Source organism: Mus caroli, chromosome 18, assembly GCF_900094665.2.
Source record: "Mus caroli chromosome 18, CAROLI_EIJ_v1.1, whole genome shotgun sequence".
NCBI lineage: Eukaryota > Metazoa > Chordata > Mammalia > Rodentia > Muridae > Mus > Mus caroli.
Genome location: NC_034587.1, coordinates 9,395,991 through 9,419,666, shown reverse-complemented (window position 1 = coordinate 9,419,666; position 23,676 = coordinate 9,395,991). Strand labels below are relative to the sequence as shown.

At 43.2% G+C, this 23,676-nt stretch overlaps 1 protein-coding gene across 7 annotated transcripts in view; it reads left to right on the top strand.

Annotated features, from left to right (window-relative positions):
• Positions 1–23,676, top strand: part of Osbpl1a (oxysterol binding protein like 1A) — a 186,133-nt gene that overhangs the window by 98,926 nt on the left and 63,531 nt on the right. For 5 of the 7 annotated variants that reach the window (XM_029471901.1, XM_021150443.2, XM_021150445.2 and 2 more), the window contains one exon: positions 7,654–7,816. The exons of 1 other annotated variant lie outside the window; for it this stretch is intronic. In XM_029471901.1, the coding sequence (XP_029327761.1) occupies positions 7,654–7,816 (163 nt within the window). Of the gene's footprint in view, positions 1–7,653; positions 7,817–22,525; positions 22,548–23,676 lie in introns of those variants that run through there. One more of the 7 variants, XM_021150447.2, reaches the window with a different exon arrangement.

The following is a 23,676-nucleotide window of genomic DNA, read 5'->3' as shown; positions in this document are numbered from 1 at the left end:
GTCCTGGAACTCACTTTGTAGACCAGGCTGGCCTCGAACTCAGAAATCCACCTGCCTCTGCCTCCCGAGTGCTGGGATTAAAGGCGTGCGCCACCACGTCCAGCCTGGCTTATTTTTAATATGCATTTTAGCTCAATGGCCGGGTACTTCATTCCCAGCTCAATACTTGGTTGCGCAGTCACCTTCTCCTGGATCAGCACCTAAATTTGCCCTCAGCTTAGTTGCATTTCTAACCTCTTGCCTCCAACCCCAGGCCACGTCAGGGAAGTGCAATGGACACTCCACTGGAGAGCTCACATGACTGCTGGCTCCTTCTCCCTCTGAAGCACAGCAAATCTTTTTTTCCTCCTCCTGGCCTCTTAGCTTACCTGCGGGAACCTGGAAGTCCTGCCTCTTCTGGCCAGCTGTTGGCCACCAGCATCTTTATTTATCAATCAAGAACCAATTGGGGAACAGTACCTTCAGTGTTCACAGGCAGATTCCTGGTCCAACCATCAGAACCACCCCGTACATCTCACCTTTTCTGTCCAAATTTAAAAAATACCAACTCTTCTCTCAGACATAAATTGAACAAAACCATAACAATCATGTAAATTACACAGTATGCTATGCAACTAACATCCAGTCCATCCTATTTGTCAGTTAGATAAAGTACTCCTAACTTAAATATTTATAATTCTATTCCTGAGTCATGTTTAGAACTTAGCCTCTAATATCATCAGAAAACCATGCCTTCCACTTTCTAACCTCTCTCTCTCAATGCTAAACAACTTAAGTTTGATTCTGAGGTCATAACTAGTCTTAACCCCGTCAGAAATCTGAGAATGAGTCAAACACTGCCTGAGCATATAGAAAGCACCAAGCATAGCGGCCAAAACATGAACAGTTATAGAGACAGCTGACTGCTGGACAGCCCCTAATTTCTTATGATATTGGACAGATCTTTTGTGAAGTCAGAATATGGAGGACTAGCTTGGCAGAGCTTAGTAATTGACTATCCTACCTCTGTGTCTCCTTTTTGGACAGTACACTGTCTGCAGATGACATAAGCGATTTCTGTCTAGTGGCTGCCTTGTCACAATAAGCAACCTCAGCTGGAGGTAAAGAAGGTTTGTTTGTTTTTTCCCCTCCAAATTTTATTATCACCCCCCACCCCCGCTCCTATCACAATTTATATGCCAGGTATCTTTTTCTTAAATAGCACTGCTTTTTTTTTTTTTTAACTTTTTATGAATCCCTTTATCTAACTGTTTCAAAATACCTGCTTTCCTGTTGGTTTTTGGTCTTGGATAAAAGATTTTCCCTAGTTCTGCCCTGATGTACATGTCTAAGTATACCCTTGGATGTGATTGTGTAATAGGCTCTGCAAAGGTCTGTCTTTGAGCCTGTCAGTTAGCAACTGGGTCAGATATGCCTTCTGTCCAGTGCTGGAGCCTGGGGACAGAAAGGCATTGCAATTATTTTGAACTGGAGTTCTCTTTGTTTGGGTTTGAGCGTAGCTCAGGAAGGTGATGGTGACTATGAGAAAAGGATGTTTTAGTGGTGCCAGGAGCCATCTCATTCTGAACTTCTTACATATTTCCTTCATGTCACCAAGACAGAGCGGCTTCTCTATGTCATAGCTGGAACAGCGTTGGTTGATCTCTGTGTCTATTCCCTGGTGTGTGTGTGTGTGTGTGTGTGTGTGTCCTCCTTATGGAAGAAGACAACAGAAGCAATTAGAAGACAACTTGAAGTTCAGTGTACCTACCTATCTGACTCTGTGCCTACACATTTTTTTCTCCTGCGGGAGGGCGACCTACCTGGTCCCTTAGTGAAGACCAAGTATACTCATGTCTTAGTTCTCACATATAGCATTCCGTAATCCTCTCTGCTCATTCCTACCTCGTTAATGGCTACAAAACACAGTCTGGACTTCATCTTCATCTCATTTGTGCCCTTCTGTCTGTCTTAGTGATCTTATCTAGTCTAGAATATAAAATATTACCTGTGAGATATAGCCCCTTCTTCTGTAAGCACCGAGTTTAGTCGCTTATCTATACTGTCTCATAGCACCGCACATTCACCATGTGTGAGGCTGAGCTCCACCTGGCTTGCCTCCCAGTCTACCCTGTTCCAGGTAATTGCAGCTCTGTCTTACTTGCTTAGTCCTAACTATGAAGCCATATCTGCTTCTTCCTTACTCATCCACCACCATCTGTCAGCTGATTGCTTAGTCCCTCCTTCAGAATCTTTCCGGAGTCTGGGTGTTCCTCGACACTTCACTGCGAGTACCCAGTCTTGTTTTCCCCCCATTTTACTTGAACTCCCCACAGTCTCCTTTTAAGCAAGAGCATACATCCATTTCACTTGAAAAAAGTATTGGAAGAAAGCAAAGAAAAAAGTACGAGCGTGACATCCATAGAACTCACTGTACAAGGATGCTCAGCAAGTCCTAAAACAACGCAGCTGTGTGCTGGGTACCATCATAGGGATGGATCTCCATCTTTCATCTTCCATCATGCCTCACATGGGATCAAAGTAGAGTATCCTGAGACCCCAGGGGAGAGAGTGGCTGTGGATTTAGACCAATTTGTATTTGTGAGCATTCCATTTCTTATCTTAGTTTGTATTTCGGTTATGGTAACTATGTGCCCATAGTTCTGGAGTTGAGGAAGCCTTATGCATATGATGCTGTCATCTGTGGAGTGTCTGATGAGAGCCTTCCTCTGGTTCATGGCATAGTAGTATCACATTGCCCCTTGCTAGCTAGTGTCTTTTCTCTTACATAGTCTGTTATAGAAAATATTTGATCTCAATCCAGGGCTTCAACCCCACCCTTGATCATTCAGTTCCCAGATAAAGACAGACAACCTTTACATCTACAATAAGCCTTAATCAGCACTGGAGCTATGCAGATGTCCATCCTCTGTGCTATTAGAATCTATTTCCCATTTTATAACTTGCCATGTTCCATCTGGGCAGCTCTTAACTCCAATTGGCCAGCCCTCATGGCTCTGTGTTCATGAATCACTTACTCCATGATGGCTTCCTCCTCTCTCCACCTTCTTCACCTCCTAGTGCTCCTCTTCAAACCCCAAACCCCACTTATGTCTCTTCTGCCTAGCTATAGGCTATAGGAGTCTTTACTTAGCCAATGGTTTTTAATTAAGGAGCAAGGTCACATTGTACTTGTGGATTCTCTCCTTCCTGGGAGCAAGAGAGACTCCCAGGGTGCCAGACTGGAGTTGGGGGTGGGAGGGGGGGGGCCCAGTATTTAGCATTACAATATATGGCAAAAGACCAAACCTCAACAGTAGTCACTAATGCTATGAAGCCCCTCCACCCTGAAAAGATCTCATCTCATTCTAATCATGTCTTAAAGGCTCCACTTTCATATTTTATTGACATATGGCTTTGAGGATTACATTTCTAGTGCAGGAGTAGGGGAGGCTTTCCAACCCTGCAGTCCTACTTCACCCAGACAGTTATGTCAAACCTGTAGGTGGGAGGTCTCACATCAACTGTGAGTGACTGCCTTGTCTCTTAGCAGCCACCTCTATGGAATAGTAGCAGGGAGTAGCCTGAATCTCATATCCTCAAAAACTTTGAATGTTGTTGGCCCTCTAACCACAGCAGTGCTTCAGAATAGCTTCTTCATGAAGTGTCTCAGTTGCTTCTACATTCTTTGTAGTGTAGCTAAATGTGCAGTAACTGAAGAGCCCAGAGTGTGATTAGAATATCCCATCTTATAGTCAGGTCGTTGTACCTGACGTTCTGTGAATACTAGTCAGCAGTCTCCAATTATTAGATGTCTTTGTCAAATGATTTATTGTCTCTGTCCCTCTTAACCCTGTGGAACGCAGGCAAATAGCAGGGTGCTTTCTAGAAAGAAAAAAAAGAGTAGATAAAATGTGTGTAAACCGGCTAGCAGGTGCTGTTTTTCCAACTGGCTTGCCCTGCTGGCATTTGTTCACGTGGGAGACATTTACTGAGGAGTTTACCTTCTCGCAGGCAATGGCTAAAGTGGAAGTGGTTTGAGGAGATGGAATCTTGAGAAGGTTTGAAATTGTGTTGTCCAGTCAGAATGGCTAAGATCAGAAATTCAGGTGACAGCAGATGCTGGTGAGGATGTGGAGAAAGAGGAACACTTCTCCACTGCTGGTGGGATTGGAAATCAGTCTGGTGGTTCCTCAGAAAATTGGACAAAATACTACTAGAAGATCCAGCAATACCTCCCCTGGGCATATACCCAAAAGATGCTCCAACTTGTAATAAGAACACATGCTCCACTATGTTCATAGCAGCCTTATTTATAATAGCTAGAAGTTGGAAAGAACTCAGATGTCCCTCAACAGAGGAATAGATACAGGAAATCTGGTTCAGTTACTCAATGGAGTACTACTCACCTATTAAAAACAATGAATTTATGAAATTCTTGGACAATTGGATGTATCTGGAGGATATCATCCTTAGTGAGGTAACCCAATCACAAAAGAAGACATTAGATATGTACTCACTGATAAGTGGGTATTAACCCAGAAACATAGAACACCCAAGATACAATTTGCAAAACACAAGAAAATCAAGAAGAGGGAAGAACAATGGGTGGATACTTCATTCCTCCTTAGAATAGGGAACAAAACACCCATGAAAGGAGTTACAGAGACAAAGTTTGGAGCTAAGACGAAAGGATGGACTATCCAGAGACCACCCCACCCAGGGAGCCATCCCATAATCAGCCACCAAACTCAAGATACTATTGCATATGCCAGCAAGATTTTGCTGAAGGGACCCTGTTATAGCTGTCTTGTATGAGGCTATGCCAGTGCCTGGCAAATACAGAAGTGGATACTCACAGTCATCTATTGGATGGAACACAGGGCCCCCCAATGGAGAAGCTAGAGAAAGCACCCGAGGAGCTGAAGGGGTCTGCAATCCTATAGGTGGAACAGCAATATGAACTAACCAGTACCCCCAGAGCTCGTATCTCTAGCTGCATATGTAGCAGAAGATGGCCTAGTCAGCCATCACTGGGAAGAGAGGCCCCTTAATATTGCAAACTTTATATGCTCTAGTACAGGGGAATGCCAGGGCCAAGAAGTGGGAGTGGGTAGGGGAGCAGGGCTGGGGGGGGGGGTGGTATAGGGAACTTTCAGGATAGCATTTGAAATGTATATAAAGAAAATATCTAATAAAAAATAAATAAATAAAAAAGAAATTGTGCTGTTCTTCAAGGGACTATAGACAGAGAAGTGCATGTGGTTTTTGTTAGGTAGATAGTAATACTGTTTTGCTTTCTAATAACTTTAATTTGTATGTTCACTTGACATGTTGATTTTTGTTCACAAATCATAAAGTTTTCTAATTCAATTTGAAACATATGTTGGGGTCCATTAGTTCTGTGAAGAAAAGTCTGGTTCCTTTAATAATAATAGGATCGTTACAATCGCTTGAATGTTTAGAAGGTGGAGTTATATGAAGGTGCTGTTTCTGTTACAGCATGGAGTTTTAGCTAGCAAATAAAAATTCAGCAAGATAGTTTAGAAGGTGACTGTTGTATAAAACCACACTCCACCATCTCCACATTGGCAGTTTTACACTGAGCTTTCAGGGCTGGGCCCCTTCTAGGTGACTTGGAATTGCTGGGATTGTAGGGGCCTGGAGGCTCTCTGCCCCACTGAGCAGTATTACTTTAGCCATTTAGCTCACGGGCCTTCCTTATAGGGAGAAAGCTTCCTGGTGCAGTTCCTGCTCTTGCAGCTTCATGATCGCGCACATCCTTTACTGAAGAGCAGAGCATCTTTTGCAGTTTCGTGGTAAGGCTTGTTCAGTGAGGGAAACTTCTAAAAGCACTCTCAGGTCAACTGCAAGTTTAACAGGTTCCTACATGGGAGGGAAGCACTTTTCCCACCACAGCTTCCCACCCCATTCACTCTTTACAAACAGTGAGGTCAGATGTAGGTGTGGCAGAAAGGGAGTGATGCGTAGTTTAGGTGAATAAAGGCTCATTTGTGGTTTGAACAAGATTTTCTAGAGAGGATTGGATGTTTGAGGGCATTGATCAGTTTTGCCACTTGGCCGAAGTCTACATAAATTCAGCATCAAAATGAAAGTATTTGTTAAACAGGAGTTATTCTTCTGTTATTACATTTAAAGATACATAGCATTCTCTTCTTTGGAGAAATTATTTTGGTTATGAGAATATCCTAATCATAACATAAACATAAGAAGAAGTGATTTTGAGTTTGGTGTGTTGTTGCTGTTTAGGATTACTTATATATACATTGCTATTTTATTTCATTATCACACATCTAATAATTATAATCTCATTGCTCTAATGATAAACATTCAAGTCCCTGAGGCCTGGAGCTGTTCCCAAGATGATAAAGATTTAACCCTGTTTGTCTGGAGAAGTGACCTTGAAGCCAAACTGTATTGAGTTGTGCTCATAATTCTTACTAGAGCTTCATATGCAGCCATAAGGACCTCGGGGCACAAAGGGCCCCAGAGTCAGACAGGGAGATACCTCCTCCTCCAGGGCTTAGAGAGGAGCACTAGAGAAATGCCAGGAAGCGGTGAGGTTAGGATGAGGCGAGGAATGGAAGCATGGAGCATTGTGCAAGAGTCCCCAGCTCTCAGATCTAGACATCTGAGCTTTGACCTTCGAGAACTTGGAGGCAGCTGCCTAATCAATGTCTTTAAAACTGATGGTGTAGCTCCTGGGTTTGGGCCACCCTCTGTGGTCAGCTTCAAGGCAGGAGAAAGAGAAAGCAGACTCTGGCGAGATGCAGCACTAGCAACAGGCTTCTGCTCTCTGAAACACCAATTCTTATAGCTTTATAGAATCTAGACTCCCTCCAAAGTCTCTCTTCTTGTGCCCATTCTCCCCAATCCTGGCATTGCAGGCATGCACCACCACAACTAGCTCTAAAATGAGCTAAAATTGCATCTGACAAATAGATTCGGCTGCTGAATTGAAAATACAAGTTTAAAGGCCATTGTGCTGAATACTGCTTAGCTTATAATGGAAACCCACAAGAGGTGGGAACTACTGAAGGCATGTCTGAGGACGCATGGTAGCCTCTCTGACTCCCAAGTGAGGTACTGGTAAAACAGACGACCGGTCAGCGGTGATTCTGGAGTTCTTGATGCAGAATTAGATAAAACTTAGGACCAAACTTAGTGCATCCTGTCTTGTGAGGTTTAGAGGGCTTTACTGCTGTGTAGGGTTATATACTCTTGAATTATATGCAAAGGACAGTCTGTTTCAAAGGCCAAAAGGTCTGACCAGGCTCTAATGTTCACACACACACACACACACACACACACACACACACACGTATTATGATTAGTGTTGAGGGAGAAATATCTTTTAATGTAATTTCCAAATTGATAATGCCTTTTTCTTTTACTAGGATCCTCATAATTTGAGCTGAATTTGTTTGGTAGTTAGCAATCTATTTTCATTAGCTAAGCTGTGTTAGAAAAGGTCCTTTGGGAAGAACAAAATTAGCTTAGTAATTTTGCTCATTCATCTGTGCATGTGTGTAACTCAACTGCTTTCATTTCTGATGTTGCAGTGGAATTAGATCAAAAGCAAGTAATTTTCACACCTTGAGAAAGGCTGTATTTCCTGCCACTCTGAACTCTTGTATATCTGTATTCTTCTAGGTGAGGAATTTTAAATTGGAACAGGAGCAAGAAAAAAACAAAATTTTGTCAGAAGCACTGGAGACTTTAGCCACTGAGCATCATGAACTAGAACGATCCCTCGTTGAAGGATCCCCGCCTGTCAGCATCCTTAGTGAGGAGGAGTTCTATGATGCACTGTCAGGTAACTCCAGAGCCATTTCATCTGTGTTGTTAGAAGTGTATAGGCCTTGTAGGAGTGGCTGTCACTGTAATTTCCCAGAATAAACATGAAGAGGTTATCAGTGCAGCTCCCTAACTACTGTGCAGCATGTGCATCTGTATGATATGTGCATCTGTGTGGATGTGTGCATCTGGGTGTATGTGTGCACCTGGGTGTATGTACACATCTGTGTGTGTGCATGTGTGTCCTCAAAAGACAGTCTTGGGAATTAGTTCTTGCCCCCCACCTTGCTGAGACAGGCTTTTTGTTGTTGTGCACTGCTGCACCTGCCCTCCAGCTTCCGGGGATTCTCCTATCTTTGCTTCCACTAGGATTGTAGGATACACTACTGCCTCTGGCTTTCCTTGGCTTCTGGGGATTCAAACTCACATCTTTATGGCAAGTTATCTGCCCTGCCCAGCTGGAGGCTGTGTGTGTGTGTGTGTGTGTGTGTGTGTGTGTGTGTGTCTGTGTGTGTGGCTTAAGACAAGAATCTGAAGTTTGGTGACAAGCTCAGCACTGAGCAGTAAGATGGCTCTCACTGGTGAAGGCATTCGCTGTCAAGCAAGAACCAGCTCTCACAAGTTGTCCCCTGCTCATGCAACATGCTATGACATGTGTGTGCCCCAGCAAATAAATAAATACATTTTTAACCCAAAGAGAGTTGTTACTTCAAGTAAATCACAATGGTTTCTGCCTATTCTGAAAGAATAAGATATGCTAGAATTTGAATACTTTCAAAGCTGTGCACGTTTCCTTTGCTCCTTTTCTGTGACTGTCTACCCTGTGCTGCCAGCTCTTGATACATGCTCTAAGGAAACAGAAAAAGACTGGGTTCTGTCTTGAAAAAGGCCTTTAGAGTTCAGTGTGCTAGAGGCAAAGTAGATAGAGGGCCAGAGTACAGTTGGAGCAGAAGAAAGGAAGCTCTTAACTTAGCCCCAGAAACTATGCACAAGGACAGCACAGTGAGCCTCCGGGGAGCATAGATGCCAATGCCTCCAGCCCCGAGAACGATACTGAGCGTTACTTAGCATGGACAAATGGGAGATGAGGTAGGGAGAGTTGTGGACAGGGTGCAGAAAGTGGGGCTGCAAAACAGTTTGGATTTTGTGTGTATGTGGGGTGTTATCTGACTTTGAGGGCCAGGGTGTACTTGAACTCATGATCCTGCCTTAATCTTCAAGGTGCTGGAATTACAGGCATGCACCACCATACTTACTGAGTTAAGATCTTAGAAATTAACATTAGAGATTTTAAGGTACATGTGAATGCGAAAGGGGAAGGTTCCAGAGAGCAAGGTAACTGAGATCAGCAAGGTTGCAACAGTATTCTATGGAAGGACATGAAAGAGAGCAAGCATGGTGAGAGATGGCAGAAATGAAAACAAGAGGCTAAGCCAAGAAAGATGAGGCAGTGGGTGACCGATCACATGGGGCAGGAAGGGGATATTGGAAGGGTAGAGACTCAGGGGATTCAGGATCAGACCCTTGCTAGTAGAAGTAGGAGAATTAATCAGGGGAACATAACACTGTAATAGCCAGAGATAATCAGGACTATGGTGACGGTGGCAGTGTCAGTTAGCTGATGTGATGCATGCTGGGAAGAGAGAAGAGAGAAGATGTAGGAATTGAGTACATGAACAACAAGGGTGAAGGCGTTTACTGTGGTGGGAGGGAGGAAGGCAATGTAAGAACATTTAAGATGGCTAGCATGTACTGTACTCAACTCTGTCCTCTGCCCATTGATGTTAATTTATGTATTCTGTGGGTGACTTCCTAAAAGAAAATCAGTAGAAATGGTGGCAGTGGTGCATGCCTTTAGTCCCAGAACTTGGGAGACAGGGAGAGGTGGATCTATAGAGCAAGTTCCAGGACAGCGAAGGCTATACCAAGAAACTGTCTCAAAACACCCAAAGCAGAAATAGAAAAAGGAAAAGGAAAAAGAAAGTGAGTAGATGGATCATGATCTGGTGGCTTAAATGAGAAGTGTCCCCATAGGCTCCCACTTTCACAGCTCCCTGGTGCTGGTCCTGTTCTAGGATGTTGTGGACTCTTCAGGTGTGTGGTCTAGGGGAGGAAGCATGCCAGTGGGGTGGGCTTGGAGAACACACAGCCTTCCCTCACCTCTGCTTTGCTTCTCTGCTTCATGGTTGATGATGGAAGTGTAATATCTCAGCTTCTGGTTCTGGCTGCCGACTGCCATGCGCCCCATCATTATAAACCCAAATAAAGTCTTTCTTCCTTAAGTCATATTTGGTCATGGTATTTTATCATAGCAACAGAAAAAATACACACACACACACACACACACACACACACACACACACACACACTGAGACTCTCACAGGCTCCTCAGAGGCTAGTTTTTAAAGATTTGTCTTCAGTTTAAATTATATGTAGGCACATATGACTATGTGGGTATGTTCCTGTGTGTAAAGAACAGAGGTATTGGAGTCCCTGAACTGGATTACAGACAGTTGTGAGCTGCCTAATTTTGGTTCTGGGAGTCAAGCGTGAGTCCTCTGAAAGAGCACTATATGTGCCCTTGACCGACGAGCCCTCTCTCTAGCCTCTTCTTCAAGAGGATATTAACAACTTGATACCCCCTCTTGCAGGCCTTCTTTTAGCAGTCCCAGGTCCATAAACTCATATATATATATATATATATATATATATATATATATATATATATATATAATGCATACCTATGAGTTTTAGTTAGGTTTTTCTTGCTGTGAAGAGACACTGTAACTACAGTAACTCTTACAAAGGAAAACATTTAATTGGGGGCTGTCTTGCAGTTCAGAGGTTCAGTCCTGATTCGTCATGGCAGGAAGCATGGTGTCATGTAGTAGGCAGCAGGAAAGATTACCATACTGGGCATGGCTTGAGCATCTGTGACCTCAAAGCCTACCCCCAGTGACCAATTTTTCCAACAAGGCCACTCTTCCTAATCATGCCATACCCTATGGTCCTATGAGGCCATTTTCATTCAAGCCACCAAAGCAGGTATACATTGGGACTTGAAGAAAAGTCATCGATGTAGCTATTCCACTTTATCTTTGGACTTTATCAGTATTGTAGCTCCAGTTCGATCTTTATGTGCATGTAGAACAATTTCTTTAACCATTCTCTTCTTGAGAGACATTTAGCAGCTTCTCTCATCGCTCTGCTTCTGGGTATGTCACAGCAATATCTCTGGGAGGAGGAGGTAAAAAATAGCTGCCGCCCCTCCATCCACATTCCCAAATGTGCCTCTTGCTCAGGTGAATTGCTGTGCTACGCAGGCTCCCGAGGCTGAATCCTAGGATCTCAGAGCACATTCTCTGCTGGCTCTAGCAAATGAAGACAGGTTGCACAAACCTTGTTACAGTTGTTTAAGCACAGCAGTTCATCTGTGGCTTCTGTACTATTTCTTACTACAAACTTAGTGAGTCACGGAACAATGTGAAAGATGCATTGAGATGAATAATCTGATAATCTCCGTCCAAGCCCTGCCTGCTGCTGACCTGGCCGCATAGTTCACGGAGATCATAACAACTCTTTTATGTATATTTAAAATCTATTTTGTTTATTTCATTTTATTTGCATAACTTCTTATTTTTCTCCCTCACATTTACAAAAATAGTCGATAAAATGTATTATATATAATTTATGGAAAAATCAGCAAACTCTAGACATAGGCATTTGGGAAGGAGTTACTGGAAAAACTTTATGTATCACTATTTTCTTTTTCTAAGAATTATCAAATCTCAGCATTTTATAATTCTTTTTTTTAAATTTTTTATTAGATATTTTCTTCATTTACATTGTTATCCCCTTTCCTGGTTTCCCCTCAGAAAACCCCCTACAACCTTCCCCCTCCTCCTGCTCACCAACCCACTGACTCCAACTTCCTGGCCCTGGCATTCCCCTATCCTGGAGCTCAGGACCTAGGGCCTCTCCTCCCAAGACCATCCTGTGCTACATATGCAGCTAGAGACATGAATCTCGCCATATATTTTCTTTGACTGGTTTAGTCTCAGGGAGCTCTAGGGGTACTGGTTAGTTCATACTGTTGTTTCTCCTATGGGGCTGCAAACCCCTACAGCTCCTTCGGTCCTCTCTCTAGATCTTTCATTGGAGACACTGTCCTCTGTCCAATGGATGGCTGTGAGCATCCACTTCTGTATTTGTCAGGCACTGGCAGAGCCTCTCAGGAGACAGTTATATCAGGCTCTTGTCAGCAAGCTCCTGTTGCCATCCACAATTGTGTCTGGGTTTGGTGGTTGAGATCATAACAATTCTTGCTGAGAAATGACTTCATTTTCACACTGTAGTGTCTACTTAGCAGCCTTTCTTCACACTTCCTCCTTCACCTCTGCTATGAGAGAAGAAATCTGACTCTTAAATAAGCCTAACCCTTGTCTGTCCTGCTACCCTGTGCCTTCCCAAGGAGACTTGGTTATTATTTTATTCACTTTTGTTTAAATGCCATATAACTTAAAATGCTAACTTGAAATTAGACTGAAAGAGTAGAGATTGATTCTCTCACAGTTCCAGCACGCAGAAGTCCTAACGTGAGAGAACATCTGGGCTCTAGGATAGAACCTGGTTCCTTGCTCCAATGACCCACCTGGGTTCCTTGGATCCAGGCCTATCCTCCATCTTCGGAGCCTGAGTAGATCATCTGTAGTCTCTGATTCTGGCCATCCCTCCTTCCTGCTGAAGGAACCCTGTGATTACATTGGGCTCACCCAAAGAATCTAGGGCATTCTCCCCATCCCTGGGGAGAATTTTAATTTTAATTTAATTTTAGCTTAAATCTGCAGAATTCTGTTTACTAGGCAAGTAGCATAATTATGGATTCATTCCCTGCTCTCCTTCAGATTCATAGTCTGTCTGTCTCTTTCTCTCTCTCTCTCTTTAAAAAACTGGGAGAGGTTTTAAATCAGATGTAGAACTCTCATCTCCTTCTCCAGCACCATGTCTACCTGCATGTGGCCACACTTTCTGCCATTATGATAATGAACTAAACCTCTGAAAATGTAAGAGATCCCAATTAAATGTTTGTCTTTATAAGAGTTGCCATGCCATGGTCATGGTGTCTCTTCACGGCAATAGAAACCCTAACTAAGACAGGGTATAATGACAGAGCATAGATTGTTGTTAGGGAATGTGCTGGTTTAGTAAATTAGTGGCTCTCGAGTTCCCTTTAATAACTGTGACTTCCTGAGCCATGAGCGGTTAGCTAGGGTTCCAGTACGAGGCCTGTCTGCCTTTTGTTGAATGGGTCTTATCCAATTAAAGAAGTGTGTGTGTGTATATATACATATATATATATATATATATATATATATATATATATATATATATTAGAGAGAGAGAGAGTAGTGTTTCTCTTTCTTTTCTTCTTTATTTAATGAACAGTTAATAGCATGATTCCTGTGTCTTTTCCAGGTATCCTTGTTATTTTAACCAGCCACCTCCTTCCTCTGTATTTACTTCCCTCCCCCTTCCCTACAGATCCCTAGCATTTCCCTAGCAGATCATGTGATTCCCGATAGCCCCTTATCCTTATACTTTTTCTCAGTTTGCCTCTCTCCTCCTCTCTGCAATCTCACCTTCCCATTTCCTTGATCAGATGGTTTCTACCCTATTCTTCCCTCTATTGATACCAACACCCCCATCCTGGCAGTGGTCCCGGTTTAATTTCCTGGTTTCTGTAGTTACTACAGGTTGTGTATTTATTGAAGATCTGGAGCCATGAACCTCCAGTAAAAGAGAACCCAGAGCATTTGTCTTTTGGGGTCTGGGTTCCCTCACTCATGACCTCTCCTAGTTCTCTCCGTTTACCTGAAGAGGTCATAATCTCATTTTCTTTGCACCTGAGTAGGGTTCCTCAGTGGAGATGTACCACATTTTTATTATTGGTCTGTTGGCTGTAGGACATACAGGGTGTTTCCGTTTCCTAGCTGCTGTGGATAGAGGAGCAATCAGCTTGGCTGAGCACATACCTGCTCTATAGTAGGATATTGAGTCCTTTGGGCACATGCCAGGGAGTGAGTTGGATAGGTAATATGGTAGATTTATTTTTAGTTTCTTGGGGAATTTTCCACGGTGATTTCCATTATGGCTACACTAGTTTGTAATCCAACAGCAAGCAAATGAAAGTTCTCTTTCCCCACAGCCCCTCCATCATTTGCTGCGTCTTGTCCTGTTTATTTTTGCCATTCTTACGGGAACATTCCAATGTTATTCTTATTTGAATTTTTCTGTTTGTTAGGGGGTAACAAAAAAAATTTTTTGAGATATTTCTTAGCCATTGTATTTCTTTTGTTGAGAACTTTCTATTGAAGTCACAGGCCCATTTTACAAATAGGTCGTTTGTTTCACCTTGCTTTTTGATGCAAAGCCATTCACTGAACTTGGAGCTATCCATTTCACCAGGCTGGCTGGCCAGCAGGTCCCTGAGATCCATGTGTGTCTGCATCCTTAACCCTGGGGTCACACATGAATGCTGCGTGACTGGCTTCTATGTGGGTGCCTAGCTCCCAGTTTTGTGTGGAAAGCACTTGCCTTACTGAATAGCATTACTAGCCTTTTGAAAGCTAGTTAAAAGCTTTTTAATAGTTCAAAAAGTTTTATTTTAGTAGCAAAAATAAAAAATAAACACTTTAAAGTCTGGGAAGTGGCTAACTTGTGTGTTACCTTTTTAAAAGAAAAGGATTCTTTGATTTGCCTGGATGGGATTTCACATGATTTCCTGTTTCCCTTTATTGTGTCCCCTTGAGCATTTCCAGACACACAGGATCAATGGAAATCTACTGTTATGGGTAACACCCACTGTGGGACAGAGCCCATGGTAGCATGTAATATTTCTTTTCCAGCCAGTGGGATGTCTTGAGAAAATTATTTTTCTAGTATGTGCTTAGTGACTCTTTTACAAAGTTCCACAGAGGTCAGATTCCTTTCTTACAATTTGATTAAATACTCCTGAGTTAAATTATTTAAAAGGAGAAAAATTAATGAGGCGTCACCTTCCATGTTCACTGTGGTGTGTATGTGTGTGTAAGGAATGTAATAGCTATATCCAATAAAATCCCAACTATAGTTCAGTGGACATTTTGTGAGGGAAAGGCCAAACATTCCGTATATATTAAAGTGAAAAGATTTGGCCAGAAGCTAAGTGCTAGTTAGCTCTGTGAGAAAGCTTTACTCTGGAGCCAATAAACTTTTGAGAATCAGTGATTCTTCCTGTGCCCTTCCACCTCAGCCTCTCTTCTCTAAGCGGCTTTCATCTCTCCAGCACTCACAAGGATCTTCCCGCCATCTGCAATAGTGGACGCCTCTTTTGGGGGCAGTGTATTGCATGGTGCCTGACACTTTGGGGACATCTCTGTTTCCAGCTCTGAGGTGCTGAGCACAGCAGCACTTTCTAAAAGCTTGTTAAATAAACACCGACAATGTCTGTCTTTCTTACAAACATGTTGAACATCAACAGTGAACCCAAGGTTGCCAACTCTTGCTGGTTTCATGCATCTTTGCTCCCTGGTTTGGATTCTGTGGTGGTGAAGGATGCAGGGGGGAGGGGAGCGGCAGAGTGATGGATAGGGTGACAGATGAGAGGAGAATGAGATGTCGCAGAACTGAACCTTGTGGTTAAGTAGTTGTCAGGTGGCACCGTGAGACCTCAGGGTACAGGGAGGCAGCAGCTTGGGGGAGAAACCACATGGTAGACTTTATGAGCTTCTGGTCATCTTGTGAAGAGTCATTTCCAGCCCGGAATGCTGTGTTTCCTCTTTAGTGTTGATGGAGAGACGCCTGCCCATGACTGTTGGAGCTCAGGGTGATTGCTACTGTGTTCACGATCCTCTTAGAAGCATGCTGACATCAGTCCGTTGCTCAGAAAGGCTTTCCTTTGACTACTGTTTGGGTGGAAATGTCCATGAGCTGTACATAAAATCCAGTCATATGGATTATGTCATGTAACAGAAGCCGTTTTAATATTTTTAGCAGCTTGAGTGCTGGGCATTGATAAATCACACTTTTTTTCAATCAATAAAAATAAAAACTAAAACCAAATCAGAGGATAGTAATGACTTCCTTTGTCATGTCACAATTGTGCCTGTGTCACATAGTTGCATCTGTTGGAGCCTACTATTTGGCACGTTGATAAGCCAATGGTGTTTACACTGAGCAGGTACAGGATTGGACCGTGTTGTTAATGCCTTTAATAAAGACCAGAAAGTGCACTTCGAGCATTTTAAGACATAGATGGTGGTTTGAATATGCGTGGCCCCCAGAGTGGCACTCTTAGGAGATGTGGCCTTGTTAGAGGAAGTGTGTCACTGTGGAGGTGGGCAATGAGATCCTCCTCCTAACCATGTAGGGACCAGTCTTCTTGAGTCCTTCAGATGAAGATGTAGAACTCTCAGCTCCTGCACTATGCCTGCCTGGATGCTGTCATACTCGTGGCTTGAGGACAATGGACTGAACCTCTGAACCTGTAAGCCAGCCCCAATTACATGTTGTCTTTATAAGACTTGCCTTGGTCATGGTTCACATGCAGTAAGACCCTAACTAAGACAGCACTGTTCACTGTTCTCCATTTCCGTATTTACAACTCTCTCCCACAGCTTAACTTTTTAAAATGTATTTGAGTACACTATCACTGTCTTCAGACACATCAGGAGAGGGCTTAGGATCCCATTACTTATGGTTGTGAGCCACCGTATGGTTGCTGGGAGTTGAACTCAGGACCTCTAGAACAGCAGCAGCCAGTGCTCTTAACTGCTGAGCCATCTCTCCAGTCCCACAACTTAACTTTTTATGGCTGTATGTTTTTACATGTCCCTTTTTGGTATTGTTTCCACGTTCTCTGGGCCTGCTGTCATTGGGTGATCTCAACTACCTTTTTACACGTTGTGTCTACTGCCCCGTGTACTTGATAAGAACTGAATGATGTCTTTTTCTTGCTTTTTTATTTTTGGTAACACTTGTTTCTTATCTCCCTGGCACTGTGAGTTCCTTAAGGGTGGAGTCTCTGTTATGAGTTGGTTGATTCACAGCACCACAGACTCCATACCATAGGATGTGAGCGTTACTAAGCCTCCTCTGTGGTGTATATGGTACAGCATTTTAGAGAGGATGTGACTGTTCTTAAACCCCCTCTGTAGTATTTATCATACAGCATTCTAGAGAGGATGTGCCTGGTAACCACATCCCTTCTGTAGTGTAAATGGTACAGCATTGGAGAGTGAGAGCAGTGGGGGTGTTCTCATTGTCCACTGTGGTATTAAAATTACCTGTTTGCTTACTCAAGCTGTGCATCTAGTGTAGGTATATATGAATAAATGAAGTTTATCCTTAAGCTTTAGGTTGACTTTGGGTGGTTTTGTTTGTTTGTTTGTTTGTGCTCTTTGTTTGTTAAACTACAATGTTAACTACATAGTCCAGGTTTGTCTTGAATTCACTACGTAGCTGATAGAAGATTCAAACTCATCCTTCTTTCTCAGTTTCCAAAGAGCTGGATTTAAAGGCAAGCACCATTGGGCCTAGATGATGTGATGTGATGTGATGTGTGTGTGTGTGTGTGTGTATCTGTCTGTCTGTCTTTTCTCTCTCATTTTCTATTAAATAAATGTCTACATTAGGATTTAGTGCACATTTTGTGCTTCTTAAGTATTGTGAGGATTTTGTTAGTCAAATATATTTTAAGTGTGTGTTATCTCAGCTGCTTGGTTAGGTATAAGCGTACCCAGATAAGAAAGATTCAGTCTTTGGAATCAGTAGGCTTGTTGGCAGGCTAGGAAGAGAATCTGTAGTATAGGAGACAGTGACGTGTGTGATAAGGTCTTCCAGTCTTCTGCAGCCTCATTCCCAAGTTCAGACCCAAGTTTGTCTTCTTTGTAATGTTCTCCTCTGTAATCTCAGTTTTACAGTCCATAGCAAGACCTCTGTCTCCTTTCTTTGCCCTATCCATAAAGCTCTGCCCTGATGTTTCTTTGACTGCACCAAGGACTCTCTAGTGTCCTCTCTCCCTGCTTGGATTGTGTGGGCTATCACATAATCTGCTGCATTCTCTCCCCAGATGGACTCAGCTTGCTCAGCTCCAAGCTATGCTTCCTCTCCTGTGTCAGTCTCCAGCAACAACTTGTTAGCCATTGCCAGCAGTTCCTAATTTTAAGTCCATGGCTATTCCTTCCTTCCATTTTTGCTGCCTGCCAAATCTATTATCTAATGGAGACATTGCCTATGCCATTGAGAACCTGTTTTGTTTCCATTGACAAAGCCATGCCTCACGGGCATCTGCTCCCCTGTGCCCCTTGTGTGTCATTGTGTTCTATTTTTCTTATATTCTGTAGACATAGATAACTGGGTCTGTGTGGTGCTTTGAATCAGAAATGTCCCCCTAAGTTCATGTATTTGAACATTTGGTCCCTGGTTTGTGCTACTTGGGAAGGCTGAGGAACATTTAGGAGGTAGAGCCTTGCTAGAGGAAGCACATGTCTGGGGAGTAAGAGTCCATAGCCTTGCTGCGTTTCTGTTCACTCTGCTTCCTGCCTGTGGTTGAAGATGAGCTCCTTCAGCTTCTTGCCCTGTCTCGCTGCTGCCAGTGTTTTCCTTTGCCAGGGACTCTCCCTCTGGAACTGTAAGCCAAAATAAACTCTCCCTGAAGTTGCTTTGGTGGTGGTGTTTATCCCAGCAGTAAAAAAGTAACTAATGTTGAAGGATTGCTGTAACAGGCCTGACCATGTTGCTCTTTTGGAAGAATGTGAAAGACATTAGAACTTTAGACTAGCAAACTAAGCCAGTAAGCAGGGTTCCTCTGTGGTGTCTGGGTTTCTGTCGTGGGTTCACTCAATGGTAGGCTGTGATCAAGATGTATCTCTTTCCTCTCCGGCTTGTTTTGAAATGAGAGTGGACTCCATGAGCTTACGTGTTTCGATGTGTGGTCCCTTAGTGGTGCAGCTATTTGGGAAGGACTAGGAAGCATGGTCTTGTTGGAGGAGGTGTGTCACTAGGGGCAAGGTGTGAAGTTTCAAGACTAGTGCCATTCCCACTGTGCCCGTCTGCTTCCTTGTGATGGCCATGCCTTTGTCTTGTCATCATGGACCATAAGCTAAGTTAAATGCTTTCTTTTATGAGTGACCTTGAGCATGAGGTTTGTCACAATAGAAAAGTAACTGAGACCCCTCCCCAAGTTACTTTTGGTCATGGTGATTATCACATACATGGCCCTTTACTGAAACCAGTGCTTCCGTGCCTCGAGTTCTAGCCCCTGTCATTCACGTAAAGGCATCTTTCTTTACCCAGTCAGCTGTGGTTCCTTGTCCTCATCAATATCTATTGAAACATCCGTCCGTCCTTGGCCATCAATTGCCTCCACTGCTGTTGTTGTGTTCATGCTTACAACAGGCGTTCCTAATGCTATTTTCCCTCATGTGCTGCTGTCTTAGCCACACTCTCCTCACAGCTTTGATATGGTCCAGGAACCTCTTCTTTTTCCTTCTTCACTCTCTAGACTTGCACATGTTCTGCCTACGGGCTAGTGTAACCACAGATGACCAAGCAAAGCTATAAGTATGGCATCCAGAAAAGCCATAAACTCACTTTAAACATGAGAGCTTTCTAGAGTGTGAACTTTGTGACAACATGATGTTGCCATGTCAAGACTTGATAAGCCATGATTGTTCTACATGTGGCCTCCAGACCAGTAACATGGAGATCTCCTGCGAGTTTAGTAGTTACATAAAACCTGAGGGCCCAGTTCAAAGGTAGAGGAGAACTTGCTCATCTGCACTTTTACAACTCCTTGGTGACTCAGATGTACATCACAGCCCATGTGGCATTGATTCCATGCCTTTATAGACTTTGCCCCCATTTTGATAACTCCCAGCTGTGCATCTCCAGTCTCATTCTTCACCTGGACTCCCAACTCATCCAGACACTTCCTTGCTTAGTACTTACTGTCTGCCTGGGACGCCTACGTACCATTAGGTGTCTGAGAGAGAACACTCGCCCTCCCACAAGTTTGACCTCTACACCTTGGTAAATGGAGGGTCTGCATTACCACTCCCAGAGGCCAGTGTTCAATGAACCCTTGCATGATCCACCATCTTCCCCTTCCTGTAACCTTAAGAGGAGGAAACATGATTTGGATGCTGTCACAGTTCTTCCAAGTCTTCTGCTTTGGTCTTGTTTGTTCTTGGGCTAGTTTTCAAAGATCGTGTCAGAATACTCATCAGGACAGCCCAGGAGAATTATTGGTAAGTTTATAATGTGAACTTTCTGACCTGTTCTTCCAGCCTTTTTATGGTAGGAAGGATTAATTAGTCAACCCCTGAAACGAAAAAGCAAAGGTAAGGACTATCTCAATTCTAGAGTAATGTTGGAGTTTCTGTAACCCAGGCACAGTACTTGGCCCATGCTATTTTGGTTAGAAAGAGGACTGTGTTAGTCACATTTTGTCACTGTGACAAAATGCCTGAGCAAATCAACTAAGAGGAGGAAAAGATATTTGTTTTAGGCCAGAATTGACTGGCTCAATGTCATTTGGCCTAAAGTGACACAGAACATCACAGTGTGCTTTAATAGGAGGGAATCTATGACAGAGGACACTGCTCACTGCATAATGGCTTGGAAGTGGCAAGGGGTGAGGGTGGGTACCAGGAACAGGATGCATTCTTCAAAGTCCCTAGTAGTCTGCCTTCTCCTTCAGGTGGCCCCGCCTTCCACCTCACCCTCAATGGACAGCAGGGGATGGACACACTGCTCAGACAGAGCCCTCCTGTGTAATCACTTCTCTGAAGGTGCCTTTGATCCACAAGAGTGGAGTGTACTTCATAGCCAAACCACGGTGCCACATTCAATTGGAACTGTGTTGAGAATAGTTCTGACTTGTAATATGATCAGAGCCTTAAACATCTGAGTAATTACTACATTAAAAACGTTAGAGGGTTTCCTATTGTCTCTGCCCTTCTATTAATGTTACTACTGTTTATTTAGCCAGAGATTGTTGTGACCTTCGGTTTCTCCATCGTGTTTTGTTGCTGTACTTTTTCTGTAAACTATAGCTTCCATGACAACTCACTGACTCCTTTAGTAACTACACCAGGTTTCCCATTCACCATCTTTAGGCTAGATGGATATTCCCAATTGCCTTGAGGAAGATCTGGGAGTGATGCCAGAAATCTCAGAGTCCCCTTGCTCTATTTTTCAGGGACCAGTGAGGCATCCTAAAAGTTCTGAGTTCGTTTGTATATCATAGGATCATAATTTTTTGTAGGGGAAAGTTCAGGAAAAAGGTAAATGGCTAGTATGATGTGAACTATATATTGTTAAAATCAACTTTTTGTGATTGCATTTAAAAATATTAGAAAAAACCCAGTGGGATTAGTAAAAAGTCAGTGGGAGCAATTTTGATCCCGTATGATCTTTTGAAAGTGATCCTGAGGTCAGAGCTGACCTGCCCAGAAATTCAGTTCATGTATTAAATATGTAAGGCCTTTGGCTTGTCAGGTTTTGGTTGGAGTTACATTTTTGTCTTTGTCTTTTTGTTGTTTTTTTTTATTGTAAAATTTATAAATTTTACATAAATTGTTCATCCTTTGTAAGCATTTTTGAGTATGCTGTGTGTTAGGATTAGGTCTATTCACATCACTGTCAACATTTCCATCTGAGTGTGTCTGCTTTCATGACTGTAACAAGTGTTTGAGATGATTCACTTAACGAGGTGAGGCTTATTTGGGCTCCCAGTTCTGCAGGATTTGGTCCACTCTCAGCTTTTCAGTTGGCCACATCACTTTTAGGCCCATAGCATAGAGCATATCGTGATGCAAGCCCACACTGAAGCAGAACTGTTCCCCTCAGTGAGAAAGAAGTATGAGAAACATCTCCTTTAATGATAGATCCCTGTTACACCTCAGCTATGTTCTGTCACTGTGGAGGCACCATGATCAGGGCACCTCTTATAAAAGGAAGCGTGTAATTGAGAGATTAAATAGTTTGAATCTGGGGCTCTCCATTTGAAACAGTGAAGCTCTGGAAATGGGTTGATATGTTTGTGTTAAAGGTGTGCACATGAAGAATGGGTTCCTGTTGCTAGTTAAAGCAGTCTTTGTTATACAGAAATACTGGGCCTGGTGCCACGCTACTTGCCATGAGGTTCTGTGCTTTCTACTTTCATACATGATCAACTTTATACCCATGAGGTAAAAAGCACTTGTTAGAAAACAAAATTCAGTTCCCTGCAATATAAAACAGAGGACTGTCACCCTTGAGTTGCTCTTTGTCTTCTGCTTGCTGTTGCTGCTTTTTTCTAATCCTCTGTAGTATGTATATGATGCACGCTCCTTCCAGTATCTTCCCTTGCTGTTTTATAAGCATCTTTTTGCTCCAGTATTGGCTCATACATTCCTCTTACCTGGTATGACAGCTGCTGTGATGTCACACTGTCTTCTCCTCCCTGTCTTACTTGTCAGCTTATTCAGCCCTTCGCTGACACCGTTCTCTACTGTGAGAACGGACTGACGCCTGATGGCCACTGTCCTCATTCTGACTTCTGTTACTGTACCTGCAACAATTTACTGAGCACATTTGTTTGCCTCACAGTGTACTTCTGCTGGACCGTGGGCAGCTGCCAGGGCTCACTGTTCGGGACTCTCTTCTGCCTGCTTTGCATATGGTTCCTAGGAAGGGAGAGGCAAATTGAGCAGTGTCAGAGATGGTAGGTGAGTCACAATTAGAATTGAAAAATGGCCACTAGACTCAGCAGAATAGAGCTACTCAGAGCTTTTTAACTGATAGCCCAGACAGAGGAGGCGCTAGGGAGGGGTGAGGGCAGGGAAGAGGAAGGAGGGGGAACAGAAAGATGACAAAGAGAAGGGACACAGGGAGTTGCCAGGGAGGACAAGTGTCTGCAGTGCCATCTGGTCTGTGTCTCTGGGGTGGGATGAGCATGGTGGTCCCTTGTGCATATTTTTAAAATGACCAAAACACATGAACGTGGGACCTCAGCTTATGCGTGTGCCACACTGAGATCTAACTGGGAGAAAGTCGGTCTCTGCTTGGGGAAAGCTCTTACCTGTCTCTTGTTTGCTGTTTACCGTGCATCTTTTTAGTTTAAAAACAAACCATGAACAAAAGCTTTTTAAGTAGGAAAGTCCCTTTCTGTCATTTGTGTCTTTTAAATTTCAAACACAGAGTATCTTGTGGATAACAGTGTTTCAGAAAAAAGCCTGAGGACTGTTTGATGGCTTTTTTACTTTTGACATCTAAATTACATAGTACAACTGCATTTCAAATCCTAAGACAAAGCTGTTTAAACTCTTAAAATTTGTGATAGTCTACACAGAAACCAATCGCAGGCTCCATACACAGCTCCATACGCTGCAGCATGGAACTCATGAGCCTCTTCTGGCTGATGTGTTCCCAGCTCTGACTCAGGCTTGTTCCAGAAACCCCTGTTAGAAGTGTTTTCACTTCTAGCGTTTACCACCACAGCCTCCAGGACAAAGGTGACATTAGATACAATCACCTTGCTGCGCACAAATTAAAGCTTGCTAGTGATTTCTGGAATCTTCTATGTAGTTGTTGAACCACAGTTGACCTCAAGGAGCTAAAACCATGGTATGTTAGTTTGGGTTTTCATTGCTCTCAAGAGACATCATGACCAAAGCAACTTTTATAAAGGACAATATTTAATTGGGGCTGGCTTACAGGTTCAGAGGTTCAGTCCATTATCATCATGGCAGGAAGCATGGCAGCATCCAGGCAGGCATGGCACTAGAGAAGGAGCCAAGAGTTCTAGATCTCGATCTGAAGGCAACCAGGAGGAGACCAACATCCTCAGGCAGCTAG